The sequence below is a fragment of the Lycorma delicatula genome, chromosome 10, assembly GCF_047948215.1.
Source record: "Lycorma delicatula isolate Av1 chromosome 10, ASM4794821v1, whole genome shotgun sequence".
Lineage (NCBI taxonomy): Eukaryota > Metazoa > Arthropoda > Insecta > Hemiptera > Fulgoridae > Lycorma > Lycorma delicatula.
Window position 1 is genome coordinate 56434663 of NC_134464.1, and position 19480 is coordinate 56454142.

At 29.0% G+C, this 19480-nt stretch overlaps 1 protein-coding gene across 1 annotated transcript in view; it reads right to left on the reverse strand.

Moving 5' to 3' along the window:
* LOC142331542 (uncharacterized) overlaps nucleotides 1-19480 on the reverse strand; it is a 123500-nt gene that overhangs the window by 27766 nt on the left and 76254 nt on the right. The window contains exon 3 of the mRNA XM_075377530.1: nucleotides 11964-12029. Within this exon, the coding sequence (XP_075233645.1) occupies nucleotides 11964-12029 (66 nt within the window). The remainder of the gene's footprint in view (nucleotides 1-11963; nucleotides 12030-19480) is intronic.

Below are 19480 nucleotides of genomic sequence, written 5' to 3' on the forward strand. Positions count from 1 at the left end.
GGCTTATGAGAAGACGATATAGTCAAATTTTATTTATCAACTAGCAGACCCGGCAATGCTTCGCTATTGCTAGATTTGAGTATATATATATATATATATATATATAGAGAGAGAGAGAGAGAGAGAGAGTGAGAGAGAGATTAAATGAAGACAATTGAACGTTTGATAAAAAATTAACAAAATGAACACTACGAAAGTTCACCAAATTTAACCTTTTCCTTCATTTTTTCCCAATTTTCCTTTTTTCCCATTTTAATTTTTACAACATTCCCTTTCCCTTTTCCTCCCCATTTTCATTTCCTTCCCCATTTCTCTTTCCCTTATTTCCCTGTCACCCTTCCTCCTTTTTTCCGTTTTCCCCTTTTTATTTTTTCCATTTTCCCCTTCTTCCCTTTTCTTTTTCTTTTTCTTCATCCCTTTTTAGATTTTTCCCTCTTTTCCTTTTCCGATTTTCCCTTTCTCCCTTTTTCCGCGCACGTAAATCGATCTAGTAGTTTTATAGTCTGTAGCGGGCACACAGATCGGAAACATTGAAATGGAATCATAACATATTTATTATAGCGTGTGTTGCTTTTACGTCCAACAGATAGCGCTGTTAAAAAAAAACATGTTTTTACCTGTCACAGGTGTGACATCTTAGGTATATATATAATAGATATATAAAAACACGCGCGTATTTGAATGCAACGTTGTGTCAAAATTTCAAAGCAATCGCTGAAGAACTTTCGGATATTTATGATTATGAACAAACATTTACATTGTTATTTATATAGATAGATGATAAGTTATATTAGTCGTTTTATTGTATATTATCGTTGTTGCCATTTAATTGTTAATATGAATAGATCTATTACCTACGATACCCGTAAAACTGTTACATAAAATAAATATAAATGTATTAACAAATTAATGCAGCACTTAAATAATATTCGATAGTTAAACGTAGAACCGTGAAATTTCAGATGCAACTTCTTTAAACCAATATTTTTTTAGTATATCATACCGAAATTTTTTGATGTAGTATAATACTGGTGTTATTTATGAATAACTTAAAACTGTTAACTAGAAAGACTAAATTTGCGAGCGCGTCATCTTAAAAGACATTGAGTAACAGGATCATGACTATAAAAATTTCTGGCTATGATATACCTTAAACCAAATTTTGGTCATTTATCGCTTGGTCTGGTAACAAAAAATAGATCGGTTTTAGGTAGACAGTTTAGTTAAATCTTTATTTTTAAGTCTTTAACAATCAAGCAATTATTTAAGAGGTAATAAAAACCACTTTTCAAATGGTTCTTTAAAATAATGATTCGCAAACCTTCTCTTTCTGTTTAAAACGTTTTAGTTACCTCTCCATGGCTTTGAGATGTACTAGTTTCATACCGAAAAATAAATTGTTTTTAAATGCATTTGCTTAATTTAATTTTTATATATTTAACAATTAAAAAGTTATTTAAGGGTTCCCGTACTTTGTTAACATTCTATATAATGATGACCAGACCAAATTTATATTTAAATTTGTTTTTATAAGCGTACTGCGGAGTATAAAATATACGTTAAGTATCCTAAGATATTAATCGAATATTTGTGTTAATATTGGAAAAAGTAAATTAAGTATTAGTTAATGTATCGAAAGTATGATACAACCTTTGTATTTTTGTTAAAAAATTAGCTTTAAATAAAGAAGGGTTTAATTTAATTTTAAATCACTTTATTCAGCACTTTACTGATTTGGAGACGTGCCCGTGTTTTTTCAACAAGTCGGTGTGTCAACTGGATTTTAAAATTCCTTTTAAATGATTTACGTCTTTGTCGTTGGATTTGACGGGGGTTGTAAATTGAAATATTCAACAAAATCACTGTTGAGAAAAATTCAATCGTTCACAATACGATTTTGTTTGAGCGTAGGGAAGCTGATTGAAGATACACTTTTATCCTGTAATTCAAATAATTTAACAGATGAGATCTAAAGGAAGATACTAATATAAACCTCAATTCGATTACAGTTTGTTTTTATCAGTAATGGTAGTTTTGCAAAAAAATCTATTAAAAACTGCTGTTATTAAAAAAAAAAAATCATTATTTCTTATTTATAAAATAATTTACGAACATTTTTTTAACAACGTAATATTTCAATTATCTCAGTGGTTAAAAAAATAAGTTACTGCCGATCCATGACGTAAACCTCTTCGAGGAGCAATATACCACACGGACGCGTGGATATTAATATTTTGTTAATGCAAAGAAAGAAAATACTTTTATTAAATACATATATAAATTAAAAGATGTTTATAAAAAGAATTTATATTATATAAATAATTTTTTTTTGTGAATTAAAATATTAAGGTAGAATATAAAAGATAAGTATGTAATATGCATATCACACACACACATATATATATATTTAATGTTTATGCATGAGTAATTGTGTGCTGGACGGATTTAGTGAATAAAAGAGAAAAAATAAAAGAGTAAAGACTGCATTTAGAAATTACAGTTCTCTTTGTATTTCATTTCATTAAGCAGGATAAAAATTTCATTGAAATTTATTCAGGAAGAATATTCTTTTCTGATTTTTTTTTTTAAAGCATATTAAATATTTTAAATAAAAGAAACGTAAATAACGGCTTTTAACCGAATTGAAATCATGCAGAACAGTTTTAGGTAAAATCGTAAACCGTTTCGCGTTTAAGGACAGAAATATAATTAATGAAAAGAAAAAAAAGGAGATCAGAAGAAAGGAATACAAGTAGGCCTTACATACAGGTGCACCGGATTATCCTGGCTATCGGAGCGTAAGAGACCTTGATTTAAATCACCAAACGAACTACTGTAAAACCACAGCCTTCTAGGTTTTTTAGTCAATTTATTCCCGATACTTATTCTTTGTTAAGTAAATTTCTGAACTAAACGCAGACATCGAGCTTTATTTCGATTAAATTTTTCTATTTTACAGTAATCCTATACAGAATACTGTTAAATAAAAACGAAATATTTTTTCATGTAGTTGTAAAATATTTTTAAAGAAAATTCATTACAAAGAATTATAAAATTATGAATAAAGATTAAAATTTAACGAAGTTAATTAAATTTCTATGCTGTTTTCTTTTGAAACTCATGGAAAATCTTAGTTTACGTTTTTCATTATTATATTCCTGACTAGATTTAATGTAGTAAGAATAATTTTTTTACTTAAAAAGATAATTTTTTTTTTAAATTACAAGAATGGAGGTTACTGATATTTTAATTTTTATTAAAACCTTTAATAAAATTTAGATTAGAAATTTAATTACTATTTGCTCAACGTTATATAAATCGTTTTCTATTTTTATTTAACTTTTTATTTCCTTCCGTTCAAACAACTATGTACTATATTAATAAAAATATTAAATGTAATTTTTAAAATATCTTTTAAAATTGCTTTTTAATTTTTTAAGAGACGAGAGACTATCATCATACCTTACCCCGATCTTTGTTTTTCCTCGTTTTGAGATTTTCCTTTAAATTTTAGTTTTGAGCGAGTATTTGTTGAAGGTTTTTGTGTGATGAGTTCTTTCGTTTTATTATCTAAAGCGAATTTCTCCTAGATTTTAAATAGGGTTTCTCAGTCATACGCTCTTTTAAAGTCGACTAAAGTGACTAGTAGTTCTTGGTTCTCAGTGTGATGAATAAGATTATGAATTTTTTTATTTTATTAAATAAATAAATTTATTTTTTATGCTAATCGGTACATAATAGTAGACTGCATAGATACACTAGGAACGTTTAGATACGCTACTCAAGTTCTAATAAAAAGAAATTCCTGTAATAGTAAGAAAACAGAATGTGCAGCATTACAATTAGTTACAAAATTAAAAAAATTAGTAGTGATTAAAGTCCATATTATTAATTTTTCTTATTCGTAGTCGGTAAAGAGCTTAATTTAATTTAATGATTAAATTACTAATTAATCGGATTACTAAATAAATCGAGTAAAAATAAGTTAATAATTAATATTAAAAATTATAAACTTTTAGTTTTATATTTATAGAAAAAACGTTAAGCCTACAAGTATTCTTCTTATAAGATTAGTTATGCTCAAAAGAAATGCATTTTTTAATTATTTCTTGTAGGATTAAAAAAAAGATTGAAAAAAATTATGTAATGAAACTACCATAGAGATTGAGTTAAGGCTACCTGTAATTCGCGATATATAAACCCAGACAAATTAGAGAGATGTTCATAACAGAACAGTTTCCCCGCCCTGATACATTAGCGTTTAATAAAACGCTAATGTATCAGGACGGGGAATGGAAATTAAACGCTAGAGGATATTTCCTCTAGCGTTTAATTTATGGACGATCCGATGCGATCGTCTATCAACATTCCTACGGGCGCTCAATTTAATACACGAGAAATTATCAAACGCGTCTGCGAATAACGTTTTCACCGATCGATTGTAGCCGGAAGTTGTAAAACATGATAAATGAAATGTTAATTTACATCATCAAAGTTGGACGTAACCGAAGGCATTTTGTCGATTACGATGATGCATTATTATTGGCAATCGATAAGTATACTGGTGTATCTCGTATTTATAATGTATCGAAGGAAAGCTTTTCCATGCACGATGATCGACAAAAAATTTTTTCATACTCTCAAATTACAAACGATACAATTTTTCTGTAAAAAAAAAAAAATCTGATTTGGGCAACACATAACTTCCTTGTGACCCTATTAAATTATATTTACACTTTTTTTTTTTTTAATGAAAATAACAAAATTTTATTTTATTAAAAAATTCTAATATCTTCCTTTCTTTTTTTATTATTATTTATCGTAATACATTTTTTTCAATGAGAGGTTAATAATTATTAATAAATCACTATATTTAAATTAAAAACAAAAATAGTTTTAAAAAAAGGAGATGAAGTCTGATTGGAACCGATGTGCCTTCTCCTAAGGTCAGATAATTCATTAATAAAAGTTGTATTTGGCTATAACTCTAGAATCAATGAAAATAAGTACCAATTATGATAGATATATCGTTGAAAAGTCAATAAGGACTTATTAATGCAGTAAAGAAAAATTCCAAAATCAAAATTTTCTTGAATTTTGGGCTTTTTTGAACACCTTTAGTTCAGTCGATTCTAATCAAAAGAGGAGGTGCACAACTAGATGTTACAACAGTCTTAAATGCAAAGTTTTATTAACATCCTGCGGCTAATCGTTTTTTAGTTATGTGATATACATACATATGTACGTACAGACGTCACGCCGGAACTAGTCAGCGCGGATTCAGGATTGGTCAAAACAGATGTTTCCGTTGAACTCTAGAACCCGAAGTTTTTCGCGATCACAGTACTTCCTTTACTTTATACAAGGAAGTAAAAATAATGTTTTTATAGCTTCCACTTAAATATGTAATAAAAATAATTTAATTACGAAACCCACTCTGTTTTGAGTCTAGTAAAACATGTAATACGTAAAGGATATATCATATAGGCGTGTAATACATATCTATATCCTTTTTTTCCTGTTTTGCCTCCGTGAATTATCGTTCAGGTATTACTTCAGAGGATGATATGTATGAGTGTAAATGAAGTGTAATCTTGTACAGTCTCAGTTCGATCATTCTTGAGATGTGTAGTTAATTGAAACCCAACTACCAAAGAACACTAGTATCCACGATCTAGTATTCAAATTCGTATAAAAGTCACTGGCTTTACTATAACTTGAATGATGGAACTCTGGACTTCCAAATCAACTGATTTGGGAAGACGCCTTTACCACTAGACTAGCCCGGTGGGTTCATACCTATATCCTACTAATACCAAAATTATTGTATTTTCTTTATTTCTTCTTTGGTATTAAAAAAATAATTTATAATAAAAGTAAATAAGGGATTTGATTTTTTAAATAAAATTAATTTCAAAATTTGATTTAAAATATTCATCTGTTTTCGCAACCGCAAAGCAATCTGTAAAAAAAAAACTTTTCCAACAAAACTTTTTTTCAATCTCCTATACATTGTAAGAAAGAAAAGAAATTATAATTATTTATTTAAATTATTTTATACCTACAACGACAACCGTTTTAATTATTTTCTGCGCGAATTATGAAGTAGAATCTACGGAAGCTTTTGCGTCCGATAGGAGGTCCAGAAACTAGATGTATACCTAACTGAAATTCAAATCATTTAATTTTTTTTTTTTCTTTTTCACTAGTACTTCAAAGGAAGCATCACGGCTATGAGTTTTTGTCTACATCAGGAATGTCATGTAAAATATCACATCTTATATAAATAGAAAAAGAAAGGGTGATGACATGTAATTTATACAGTAGTATTTTGTCACAAAAAAAATATATACATAATTGTTTTCATTGTTATTTATTACAGTAAGATTTTCGTTAAGAATGTATTAGTTTGTATTGTGATTCTGTGTGCATTTGCATGCGCATATGTGGACTTAAAGCGCGTATAGTAATTAATTTTGAAAAGGAGGAGTAGATTATTATTATAATGAATTTACTTCCGAGGTGTATCTATATAATGAAGTGACGCTAGAAATGGCGTCGAGTCGAGACGGCTTTAGTAAATTGTGTAGGGACTCCCGTAACGCATTCGCTACCGATACCTATCTCATATCCTACTTCAGTCAATCAAGTCGCTCCGTAAGGGTTCTCAGGCCGTATTTACTCGAGCTTCATATCCTACCGGCAAGTCTCTCGGTCCTATTCGATAGATCAATAAACAAGATTTGCATAAGAGAAGACCGGTCGCAACCCTTCCATCTTTTGCTTTTATGTAAATAGAAACACAGTTATATGAAAGTACGCTAACTTTCAATATTAAAGATATTTATATATCCGACCGACTTATTACACGTAAATAAACGAGCGTATGAATTACAAATATCTTACTTACGGAAAATGTATTTCTCTCTAAAGTTATTTATCCGTGAAATTATTTTTAAAAAAATATATAATACTGTATTCATTTTTATACAAAAATAAATAAATAAAATAAAATCAATTCCATAATCACCGAAAATAATAAAAAAATAAATAATTTATATATTAATTTCTATACGCTAAATTATAATAGACAAGTTTTGATACGAGTGGACTTCAGGTTTCCACGAAAACTAATACAAAGATAATTTCTAAAACTGTTCTCCCAAAGGACAATGGTGTACAGATTACCCGTTTCATCTTACAATTCAACCTACACAGCACGTTCCAGTGCAGGTTTTACTGACGTAGACTTTTCAAAAGATTTCAGTTTTTATGTAAATCACAATTTATCTCAGAAATATAATACAGTATTAAAATCTTAAAAAGGTTAACTTATTCTTATATTTATAAATTTGTAATCTTTATTAAAACTTTGTCTCGATACAATATTTTAACTTACGAGAAAGGCTTATGCTTTTATTACTATTTTTAATAGATTACTGAACCGTTTAAAAATCATTCCGCTAATTTATTTAAAATATAATTCAAATTGTTTTCTCGTAAATGATATTAATTTGTCGTTGAATTTTGAAACAATATTAATAGAAACTTAACAAAAGTTAATATTTCGTTTATAAATATGCTCAAATAATTTTCATTAATGCCTTCTGAATTATAATTTTATTATATTTACGAGTAGTATCTTCATGTATTTGCCTTATCTTTATTTCACGTGTTTTCTTTTTCTTTTTCTGTTTAGCCTCAAGAATAACTGTAAAGTATTATTTCAGAGGATGTATAAGGATGATATTTTTAAATGAAATGAGGTATAGTCTTGTACAATCTCAGGTCGACCATTTCTAAGATATGTAATTAATTGAAACCCAACCACCAAAGAACACCGGTATCTATGATCTAGTACTCAAATCCGTATAAAAGTAACTGCCTTTACTAAGATTTGAACCTAAGAATTCTCGACTTTGAAATCAGCTGATTTACGATGACGAGTTCACCACTAGACCAACCCAGGGGGGGGGGTTCTTTTTCCTGTTTAGCCTCCGGGTATTACCGTTCAGGTATTACTTCAGAGGATGAATGAGGATGATATGTACGAGTGTAAATGAAGTGTAGTCTTGTACTGTCAAAGTTCGACTATTCCTGAGATTTGTGGTTAATTGAAACCCAACCACCAAAGAACACCGGTATCCACGATCTAGTATTCAAATCAGTATACAAATAACTGAATTTACTAGACTTGAACGCTGGAACTCTATACTTCCAAATCAGCTTATTTGGGTAGACGCGATCACCACTAGACCAAACCGGTGGGAAACCCGTGGGGTTTATATTTCACTTTCTAATGAACATTAATCACATCTACTTATATTTTACAATTTATTGTATATACTATGATGTTTTTACGATCAAGGCTTTCCTGTATTTTTCCTCGATCTATCCAGGAACGTTACGGCCTCTCGTATTTCTTTAATCGATGGAGTAGCATGTTATATATCCATTTCTGACGGGATATGTATGGTATTACAGTAAAGTCTTTACTCATTATGTTAATGTAAGTTGTGTTAGTCTTAACATATTTTACTTAATTCGTAAATTTATTTTTATTACATTTTTTTATTTGTATATAACATCGGTTACTGAAGTCATTAATTTATTTGAATTAATTGTTTCTATTATAAATCGATTTTAATTTGCAAACTCAAATATTGTACTTTCCTATTCTGATACATATTCCCACTTACGAGTGCGCGCGCACACACACATCAAACACATAAAATAATAATTTAAACGAATCCATTTGTTTAAATATCATTGTATATTTAAACTAGTCAAATATCATTGTGTTCGTTATAAAGAGCCTTATGCGATACAGGACATCGCAAAACAAATAAATATCACAGATTCTGTTATTACATTGTTGCTGTCAATTGTTGACAGCTGTGTAAAAGAGCCATATGCAGTACCGCGCAGTAATATACCGAGGAAATATCAGAGACTTAATATTGCACACTCTATGTAAGTCAACAGCAGGACTGAAAAATAAGCACAAAAGATAATAAAATGCACGGATGGTATTAAGTATTAAAGAAACTTGATATATGATATCTGATACTTGTTAATAATTAATTTTGTAATAAGTATTTATTATAATTATTATTAAAAGGATTATTTAATAGAACTTATTTAATTTGCGAAAGAGATAAAATCCATTAATCTAAATCAGAAGAATTTTATTAACGTAGTTTTTCTATTTATAAGATCAAATAACATATACTTAAAAATAGTTGAATGCGGTCCCGTGATCGGTCGGTAGTAATCGTCAAGATAGAACGGCTGTAGCCTCTCCACGCATCGTATGCGGGCGGGAACATAACTACGGCGGTCTATACATCAGTAATCGGTTAAGAATCACCCCCACTCTCCTTCCATTAGCAACCGGTTTCCGTAATCAACCGATAACTCCTGCCGTAAACAGTAATCCTCAATGAAATATTCATATCAAATATCTTTACCGACTATTCGTTACGAAGAATAGTCGTTACAGAAAAAGTACAGTAAATCTTACACCCGTTTTTCTGTTTTCCAGAGCACATCATTAGTATGAACTTCTTTACGAAACAAGGAACAGTTTTAGAAATGTAACGCGTATGTAGTTTTTAAACTCTTTTCTTGATATAATTATTTATTATTAATGAAAGTTTTATTTCGGCAATATAAAATAAACAACTGATCGGTAGAAATCAAAAGTTCCACTTTATGGATGATTTTTTCTTAATTTATAATCGCAGTAATTATGGAACCTTGAATTCAGTAATAATGCTAACCGCTTAATCCGTTTATAATCCGTCTAATCGAACTAAGTTTTAAATAAAAGATGTAAACAAAATTATTTTTAAATTTAGGAGAGGTTATCTCTAAAATAAAGACCGTTTCATTGTGAAAACATTTATTCTGAATACTTTATAAATATTTTTTTATTTCTCTTAAGCAATATACCTTATACTACTTCTCTATATAATCACCACATCAATTAAGAAATTTATCGTAGCGATACATTAGCATCAAAATATACCCTCGTCGAATTCTTCTTCCGCCAGTCCATTTAGCTATTGATTAACAGCCTTTTTAAGTTCATCGTCATTGTCATCCCGGAATTGTTTACAACTCAAAAATTCTTTCAATTTTCCCAAAAAATGGTAATCAGAAGGGGTTAAGTCCAGACTATATGGTGGGGATCATAAATTTCCCATCCAAATGTTTTCAGTAAATCACGTGTCGAACCCGCAACGTGTGGACGTATATTATCGTGCAGCAGGACGACGCCGTCGATCAGCGGCCCAGTTCGCCGATTTTGAATGGCGTGCCGTAACTTAAGTAGAGTTTGGAAGTAGGCTTCTGAATTTATAGTCGTTCCACATGGCATGAAATCAATCAGCATTACAAAACTATCATAAACGACTGTAGGGATCAGTTTGCGTCCAAATGGCTGTGGCTTGACCTTTATCGGTCTGGTTGGTGATTGAGGATGACTTCATTCACTTGACTGTCGTTTTCTCTCTGCCGTGTTATACGAAATCCATGTTTCATCACCGGTAACAATTGGATTAAGGTACTCATCATCTTTTTTCTGTGTAGCGCATCAAAGATTCCAAAGTAGATCCCGTTCGGATTTTTTTGTCCCGATAAGACGTGCGGCACCCAACGTGCACAAACCATTCTGAAGCCTAAATGGTCATGAACAATGCGAACGATAACATCTCTTGAAACATAAAGAAAAAGAAGGGCCAGATTGGAAATCTTTGAGAGACTTACTTTTCTGATTTAATCTTCGACACGTTTCAACAAGTCCTCGATGATTATAAAGGGGCTTCCTGGACGATTTTCAACGGGCACATTAATTCTGTTATTATTTCTAAACCTTTCACACCATTTTCGGACGTTTCTTTCATTCATTATATTATCACCGTACACAGCAACCCAGCCTATTAATTTCAGCAGGCTTAAAGTTTTGATGGTTTAGAAAATGTATGACTCCACGTATTTGTCAGTCGGGGTCAACATTGATTTTCCTATTCACTTTATAACGTAATCAAAGATACTACAACGCGACTATTTACAGACAATGCAGTGTGTGCATTACTAGCGTGGCCATATACGACATAGGTTCGCCAATTTTAAGGAGAGGAATCTCCCAGCGGCCTTTACGTTAGAGATATCCCTCGTACTTTTTAATACGTGTAATAAAACTCTTAACTGTTTGTTATGAAAAGAGTATTTTATATTTGCATTTTTGTGTTTGTTAATATATTATATTTTTTTGTTTAAAATTCTCAATTTGATTTAATTCATATTTTTTACTTTTTATAGGGTTTTTCTAATTTGTTTCCTTTTTTTATTAATGTTAATATTAATATTAGTTAAATAAAAGCTTTTTTTAAAAATATTTTTTGTATGTAATCAAATATATTTTTGTAATTTTTTTTGTATTTTTTTTTAAGACTAAAAAAAAGTAAAAATATTTGTTTTTACACATCGGAGTTACATACATGTACCAAATTTCAATCATTTTCATATGATAGTTCATGAAAAATGAAAATTTTCAACTAAATACATGAATTTAGCGTAGGGGTTGCGCGTGGTGGCGTGGGGGTGATTCATATCAAATTCCGACACCGTAGTGCTGTATTTTCATCGAAGTTACATACGTGTACCAAATTTCATTGATTTTCATGCGATAGATCAAAAGATATAGCAGTTGCAAGATTTCATTATTCCTAAAGCGAGTTAAATAAACGCTTTTAATAAATAGTAGGCATATAAAAATACGCGCGTATTCGAATGCAACGTTGTATCAAAATTTCAAAGCAATTGGTGAAGAACTTTCGTAGATTTAAGATTTCGAAGAAACGAACATTTACATTTTTATTTATATAGATTACTGTAAAAATTAATTTGCTTATGACAAATTATAATTTTTTTAAATGGATTATTTTTGAAATACTTACACATTTCACATTTTGCGAACATAATTTGTTGAAACTTGATTGTAGTTGCTGACAGCTTTTCCAGCACTGTGAACAAAATAAATAAATAATTTATAAAATCGAATTTATGTATATTTAATGACAATTTTTTTTTTATTTTAATAAATCTATTTGAGTATACCATATATTAATTATCGAGTGAATAACAAACAAAGTTATATAAAACCTTTTTTCTGAAAATACAAAATCTATACGCAGATACTTTTTTCAATGATAAATAATCACTATAAACAATTACAAACCGATTACTAAAAATATTAGAAATGTGTGTGTGTGTGTGTGTATATATATATATATATATTTTTTTTTTAAACCAAAAGCAATTATGAAGCGCTACAAAAATTTATTTTTCTATTTATAAAACAGAATATATTTTTCTATCTTCTTTTATTTTCAGTTAAACTGTTCACACGCAATTCACTACTTTTTTCAATTTTTTTCTTATTTAATAGAAGCAGATTGAATTTTTTTAGTGCTTCATAAAACCAGAATTTTTGTTTGCATTTTCAATTTATTTCATATTTATATAGAACTGTCTATGTAAAACACTTGATGAGCGTATTCCTCTCATCATAACAAAGAGAAAGTTCGTATAAACATAATTCTGTTATTGAAATTCATACATTTCATGGTTTGGAATTAGTGGTGGATTTTAACCACTTTTTAGCAATACGAGTTGAATCGCTAAGAAAAAAATATACTTATAATTTAAAGTTATCTATTATATTACAGTTATTCATTAAAAATTATCATCTTAGAAAATTAAAGTCATCTTACAAAATTTTTATTGGAATGCTATTCTGAGATAACTGAAAAGCGATAACTGAAATTAAGTTCTCCTCACCTTTTTTTAAAATATATATCGAAGACTTAAACATACCTACGGCATTCATCGTACACTAATAATAATAATTAACTATTAAATTACAATAGAACCTGTAATAAAATAAAAAAACAGCTTTCATTTAAATTCTGATGTTCGTATCACCACCCCGTAGGTGAAGATTTCAAACGTTTAATTATATCTACCCCCAGTATACAGAATAATATCCTAACGTATTTTTACCGGAATCGATTCTGAAATTAAATAAAAATTATTCCAACGCATATATGCACGCGTGCACGTACGTACACAAAGACAGTTTTTATTCATTTGTAGTGTAAGATTTTCAAAATTTGTTTGTCGCCTTGTTTTTCAGTAAAGATATTTTTTTTTAATTTATTCTGCTTTTATTGAATTTAATTAGATTGATTTTTTTAAAATAAATGCTCTAGAAATTATATCTTGATGTTTTTTGTTTGATTATCGATAATTTAATAAAATAAATTTACGCCAAACCTACAAAAGGTCATTTTCGATTCCAAATTTTTGGGTTTTCCAATAATTTTATGGATAATTACTAGAAATTCAGTTCTGAGACCTATTTCTTTATTTTTCGTGTAGGATTGCGTACAAATTCACTAATTTTGCACAATAATTTGTGTTCTCGAGTTTTAGGATATAGAATTTTTATGATTCTTAAAACAAAAATACCGGCTACATCTTTCGATAACAGTAACTCGAAAAGAAAGCGTTTCCAGGTATTCGTATCTTTTCTACAATTTTGATGAGAGGAATACGCCTATAAAATGTGGCAGAAACTTTTAAAATGTTATATTTTACAAAACATTCGATAAGCCTGTGTTATTTTTAATATTTATAAATTCTAAAGATATTTATATAACAGACGGTGGCATTGAGTTGTAGTTTTTTATTTGTATGTTTTAAAATCTCTCTAGAGCGCTTTTATTTGATATTTTACTTCGATAATCGATCGCTCAATCTTTATGATGTTATAACTAAATAAATAAATAAATTTATGATGTTATAAACTTATAAATTTAATCCGTCTCAAATTTTTTCTGATATTTTTCCAGCCCGACTTATATACAATTTTTGTTTCAGAATAACGGGATAAAATGAATTTTAAAAATTCAATTTTTTACTAGTTTTGCTAAATCAGATTTCTGAGTCTCATCCAGTAGTAAAAAATAGAATCTGTACAGAGAATTACGTTGAAAGTTACTGATTTTAGTAATTATTATTGATTAACGAAAGTAAAATAATTCATTAATTTATTAATTTTTAATTGGAAGCATTCCATCTTGACAGTCACTGTTCGTATAAAAATGCTGTTTGCTTAAAAAAAAAAAGAGTGATAACGAAATTTAATGGTTAAAACGGAAAAATGACAACGCATTATTTTTTTTCTAATACTCACGTTTCTGGAACGAGTTGCATCAATGTAGAAATTATAAGCTATACATACCACAAACAATCACGTTGTAAACGGTGTAAAAATCATAAAGGTTTTTATTTATTACCTTTCTGTGTCAAGAAAAGAAACTAAGCTGCTGCAAATCTTACACTAAATGCGTATACCTGGCGAATGGACTGTATATGTTAAAACAACTTAGTAAACAATAGTTTTATTTTCATGACGTATTTCTGCAGTTAATTTCAATTTTTCTGACGGTCAAAACAAAAAGAAAATGTCATAAATGTAATAAACAATAAAAGATATGAAATCGTAATTAATTTTCGGAATTTAAAAATATTAATTTATTTCATACTGAATTTTCTTTTTTGAATAAACGATGAATATCTACAAAAATATACTACTTTTTATTTAACTTAAAGACTAAAATTAAATGTAATTATCTTATATTTATAAATTTACAAATTTTAGTAGACATAAATCATAAATTGTTTTTTTCATAATTTCATCGAATCACTCAAAATCATCATTTGTATCAAAATGAATAAACTGCAAAAAAAAAATCGTGTAATTCCTCATTATGTACTTACATATAACGTGTCAAAAATATAATAAGCGTGTTATATTTAATTATTTTCACGCTCAGTTTTTATGAATAAATTGCGTATGATGGAAGGGTATGTTTTTAATTTAATCCTACTTATTTAAAAATCATGTAGGTTAAAACCCTGGGTTGATTTTTGTCGAGAAAAGGTAAGAATTAAGTATTTCATTTATAAAAAGCCCGTTGGATATAGATTCTTAGTTTTCAGTAAAAAAGTAATATTAGACGTGAACGACAATAATATGAATTTTCTATGATTTTTACAAGACAAAATTATTATTTATTTCAATTTCATTTTCTGTGCCTATTTAAACTATAATAAAATTTAATATTTAAAAAAAATTGGACTATATAAAAGTTGGAAATATATAGGAAAAAAATGTTCAATATATTTTGTACAAAAATCAAGAAGTGTTGAAAGAACAATAAGAGTGAAAGAAAAATAAAGGCGTATAAAAATTAACGCGATAAGGATGTACTCTATTCTCCCATTGTTTATATATATATATATATATATATATATATATATATATATATATATGGAAAATGGGATACAGCAATCGAAAGATAAATTTCATAGCGGTGTAATTATCCATGAAGAAAAAGAAAATGTTAGATCCTTCCACGAGACTGTTCCCAAAAATGAGTTTAAATCTAAATATCACGGATTTATCGACAGAGGAAACAGACAAGAAAAGAGAGCTTTTACGGAAAAAAGTGTATTGCAGAGGGGCCAAATAAAACCGACTCCAGGAAATAAATATTTAAAAATGAAAAGAAAAAAATTATTAAATTAGTTGATCTTCGATTGCAGTACTTTTGAAAAAAGAAATTTTTACGATGTTGCAATATAATTTTAAAGTTTCTGTTCAAAATGTTCACCACCAGCCGCTTTACAAACTTCAGCGCGGCGAATCATATTCAGAAAAACTTTCTGCATTTTTCCAACTGGAATCCTGGCAATTTCATGTCGTATGTTGTCTTTCAACTCTTCCAATGTCTGCGGGTTGTTCTTGTAGACTATCCCTTTCAGATAGATCCAGAGAAAATCGCCCGGTGATATGTCTGGAGGTCGGAGAGGCCACAAATCCTTACTGATTGCTCTATCCTTCGTTTAAGGATCCTAAATCTCAGTAGGATTCGCGTGATAAACCTCGAATCTTGCCAGAAGTGTGGCAAGTCATTCTGTTTTGTTAAAAGTACCCATAAAAAAGTTCTTCTGCAGTCAATTTATGCGTAAATTCTTCCAAAAATTGTAAATAGACGCGGTATTAATAAATATTGGTCCGATGATCCAGCTTCCAGAAATTCTTCACCAAACACTAATATTCAAATCATCGAATGATTTGGGTTTTGTGGCCCAGTGCCGCTTATTCTGAGAATTAACGTAGCCTGGTAACTAGAGCCACTTGAAATGAAGAGAAAACAATCAAGGAATCCGTCGCTAATATTCTGTAAGAGAACTGTAATATTCTGTAGGTAAGTCAGAGGAGAAAAATATGTCAGTTCTTCCTACGTTCCAGTCTTGTGTAGAAGTATCACTAAAGCAGATTTCCATGTATTCGCCGTATTTTCGTAAATATTACACACCAGTTTGTATAATCTCTTCCCCATCGGCACTGCGCAGTAATTCTGCAGGTATCCAGTTTAACACAGGAGACTTTTTGCCATTCAAATCTTTTAATGCTCTATTAAATTTAGATCCTTCGAATATTGTATCTCCCTTTTCATCTTCTTCAACTTTCTCTTCTTCCTCTATAACACCAGTTTGTAATTTATTTCCTCTGTATAACTCTTCAATATATTCCACCCACCTATCAACACTTTCTTTCGTATTTTTAATTGGATTATCATCTTTATTTAACACAGTATTAGATTTTAACTTATGTACCACTTAATTTTCCTGTATGCTCCGTCTGTCTTACCAATGATCATTTCTCTTTCCATTTCTGAACACTTTTCTTCAATCCACTCTTCTTTCGTTAATTTGCACTTCCTATTTATAGTATTTTTTAATTATCGATAGTTCCTTTTACCTTCTTCATCACTAGCGTTCTTATACTTTCTTCGATCATCCATCAGCTGCAATATATCCTCCGATATCCAAGGTTTTCTACCATGTCTCTTTGTTCCGCCTAAGTTCGATTCTGCTGATTTAAAAATTTCCTTTTTAACATTCTTCCATTCTTCTTCTATATTCTTTAAAAATCTTCTTTACCTCCTCTTCCTAAAGCTTCTCTAAATTCCACCGATTCATCTGACATCTCTTTTTTAGGTTTTTAAACCCGAATCATTATCATTAAATTACGGTCGCTATGAATGTCTGCTCCTGGATATGCTTTGCAGTCGACGAGTTGATTTCTAAATCTTTGCTTAACCAAGATATAATCTATCTGATACCTTGCAGTATCTCCCGGCTTTATCCAAGCGTATATTCTTCTATTGTGATTTAAATTAAATTAATAGGTTGATAAATAAGATGCATTAAATTTATTAAAAAGATAGTATATTTTATTAAAATAAACGCGTTCGTGATTCACATTGAACTATACGTATTTTGAGTTTAGACCCGCATGTGAACAGAACTTATTTATGTATATATATTAATGAAAAGAGGGTCGGGCTTGATAATAAATTATGGAGCGGTCACTCCCTAAGTAGTGTTCATCATAGCTATAAAGACTTACCGTTAGCCATTAATCTGTAGAAAAAGAATTCTCACCGAGTGTAATACATTGTCATTGGTTTTGTTTTGTTGTAAATATAAAAATGTACGCTTTTTTTACCTCTTTGTTCCTGGTACGTGTATAAAACATTATTATTGCAGTTTTGTATTGTTGGCGAATACATAGATTAAAAGATTAAAAATGAAAAATAGAAAGATTGTTGTAAGTACTGTCGTTCATTGAATTTTTTTACTTTTATTTAATAAAATAGAATACACTCGAATTTGAAAACTAGTGGTTTAAAACCTTTACTATTAGATATTCCTCTAGGTAATGGTCAAGGTTATACCGATAAAAATTCTTTCTAAATTACTCCTTCAAAGAACAAAGCTTCAGTCTTTTGTATATATTTCAACAGAAGCACGAAGCAAGGTAATATTTTAATTAAAAAAAAAAAAAATAACAGCAGGATTTACCGATTACGTAGCTATATCCAAACAGTCATCGTAAAATAATACTGAAAGCCTGGCAATAAAAATTAGTTCTTAATCATGCGTAAAAAGTAGCAGTAGGTTGTGCTATTAGTTAATTTTTTTTTAATTAAAAATATGTAAAGACTAATAAAGAAATTAAGGAAGTTTTTTTTTTAACTTTTAATTTATTTTCTTTAAATGAGGATTATTAAACTAAAGAATATTTTCTTTAAGCGGTTTTTTGTCTTCTAAATAAAAAAGAAAGCGTTTAAGTGGGCGGAGAAAGTAAATGAAGTGCTATATCTATGTAAGCGGGCGGAGTAGAAGGCGTGGTTATTGCCTTCTTCACTATCGTTCAACGGTAACCGATAGCTCCTTCTCATTCGTTAATGTTTATTTAAATACAAAATAATTGTATTATTATTTTTTTTAATATTTATTTTCATCAAATGTTTTTTTAAATTTTTTTTACTTTTTGTCAAAATATTGGTCGATTAAAGAATATAACTTGCTATAAGTAATTTATGGACAGATTAATAAAATGAAACTACGTTTATCGACTGACCAAATATCGTTAAATAAATAAATTAAAATTGAAATTGTAATCCAATGAGGAGTCAAAAACTGGAGAAGAAGATAGAACGTGAGCATTTCCCAAGAAAAAGTTTCTTTTTTTGGGAGGTATAGCTAAAACCGGTCGACTGATATCAGTTGAGTATTTATTGTTCATATATATTAACAAAGGAAGCGACACAATTTAAAAAATTTTTTTTGGTACTTACGTATTAACGTCACCGCAGCTACAGCTTTATTCAAAAACAAAGTAGTCAATCGGATTTCGGTGGAAAATGGGCCGATATAGAGTTTAACATAGATTCAAAACAGTCTCTTTATTAATTTTAATAAATGGTTATTTATATTTTAACATTTTATAAATATATAACCAAACTTAACCTACGCTCGCTAACCTTGACTAATTAACAGGAGTGTTTTGATTATTTAAATAATAAATAATTACAATAATTACTGAATTTATTAAATAAATACTCAAAAAATTACGGTGTTAATTAGTCAAGGTTAGCGAGCGAAGCGAGCATAGGTTAAGTTTGGTTAAATTATATTTATAAAATAAATAAATATAAATAACCATTTATTAAAATTAATAAAGAGACTGTTCATTTCCCACCGTAATCCGATTGACTACTTAGTTTTTAAATAAAGCTGTAGCTGCGGTGGGATTAATACATAATAAGTACCCTTCTTTTTTTAAAATTCATTACGTTTATATATATATATATATATATATATATATATATATATATATATATATATATATATATACATTATTTTGTTTTATTAAATATTTTTTTTATAAATTTTAAGTATTTTATTTATAATTTTTATGGAGTGAATACGTTATACGGAAGATGACATAAAATTTGGTTCATGAAATTTCGACGCTAGCTTGCCACTAACA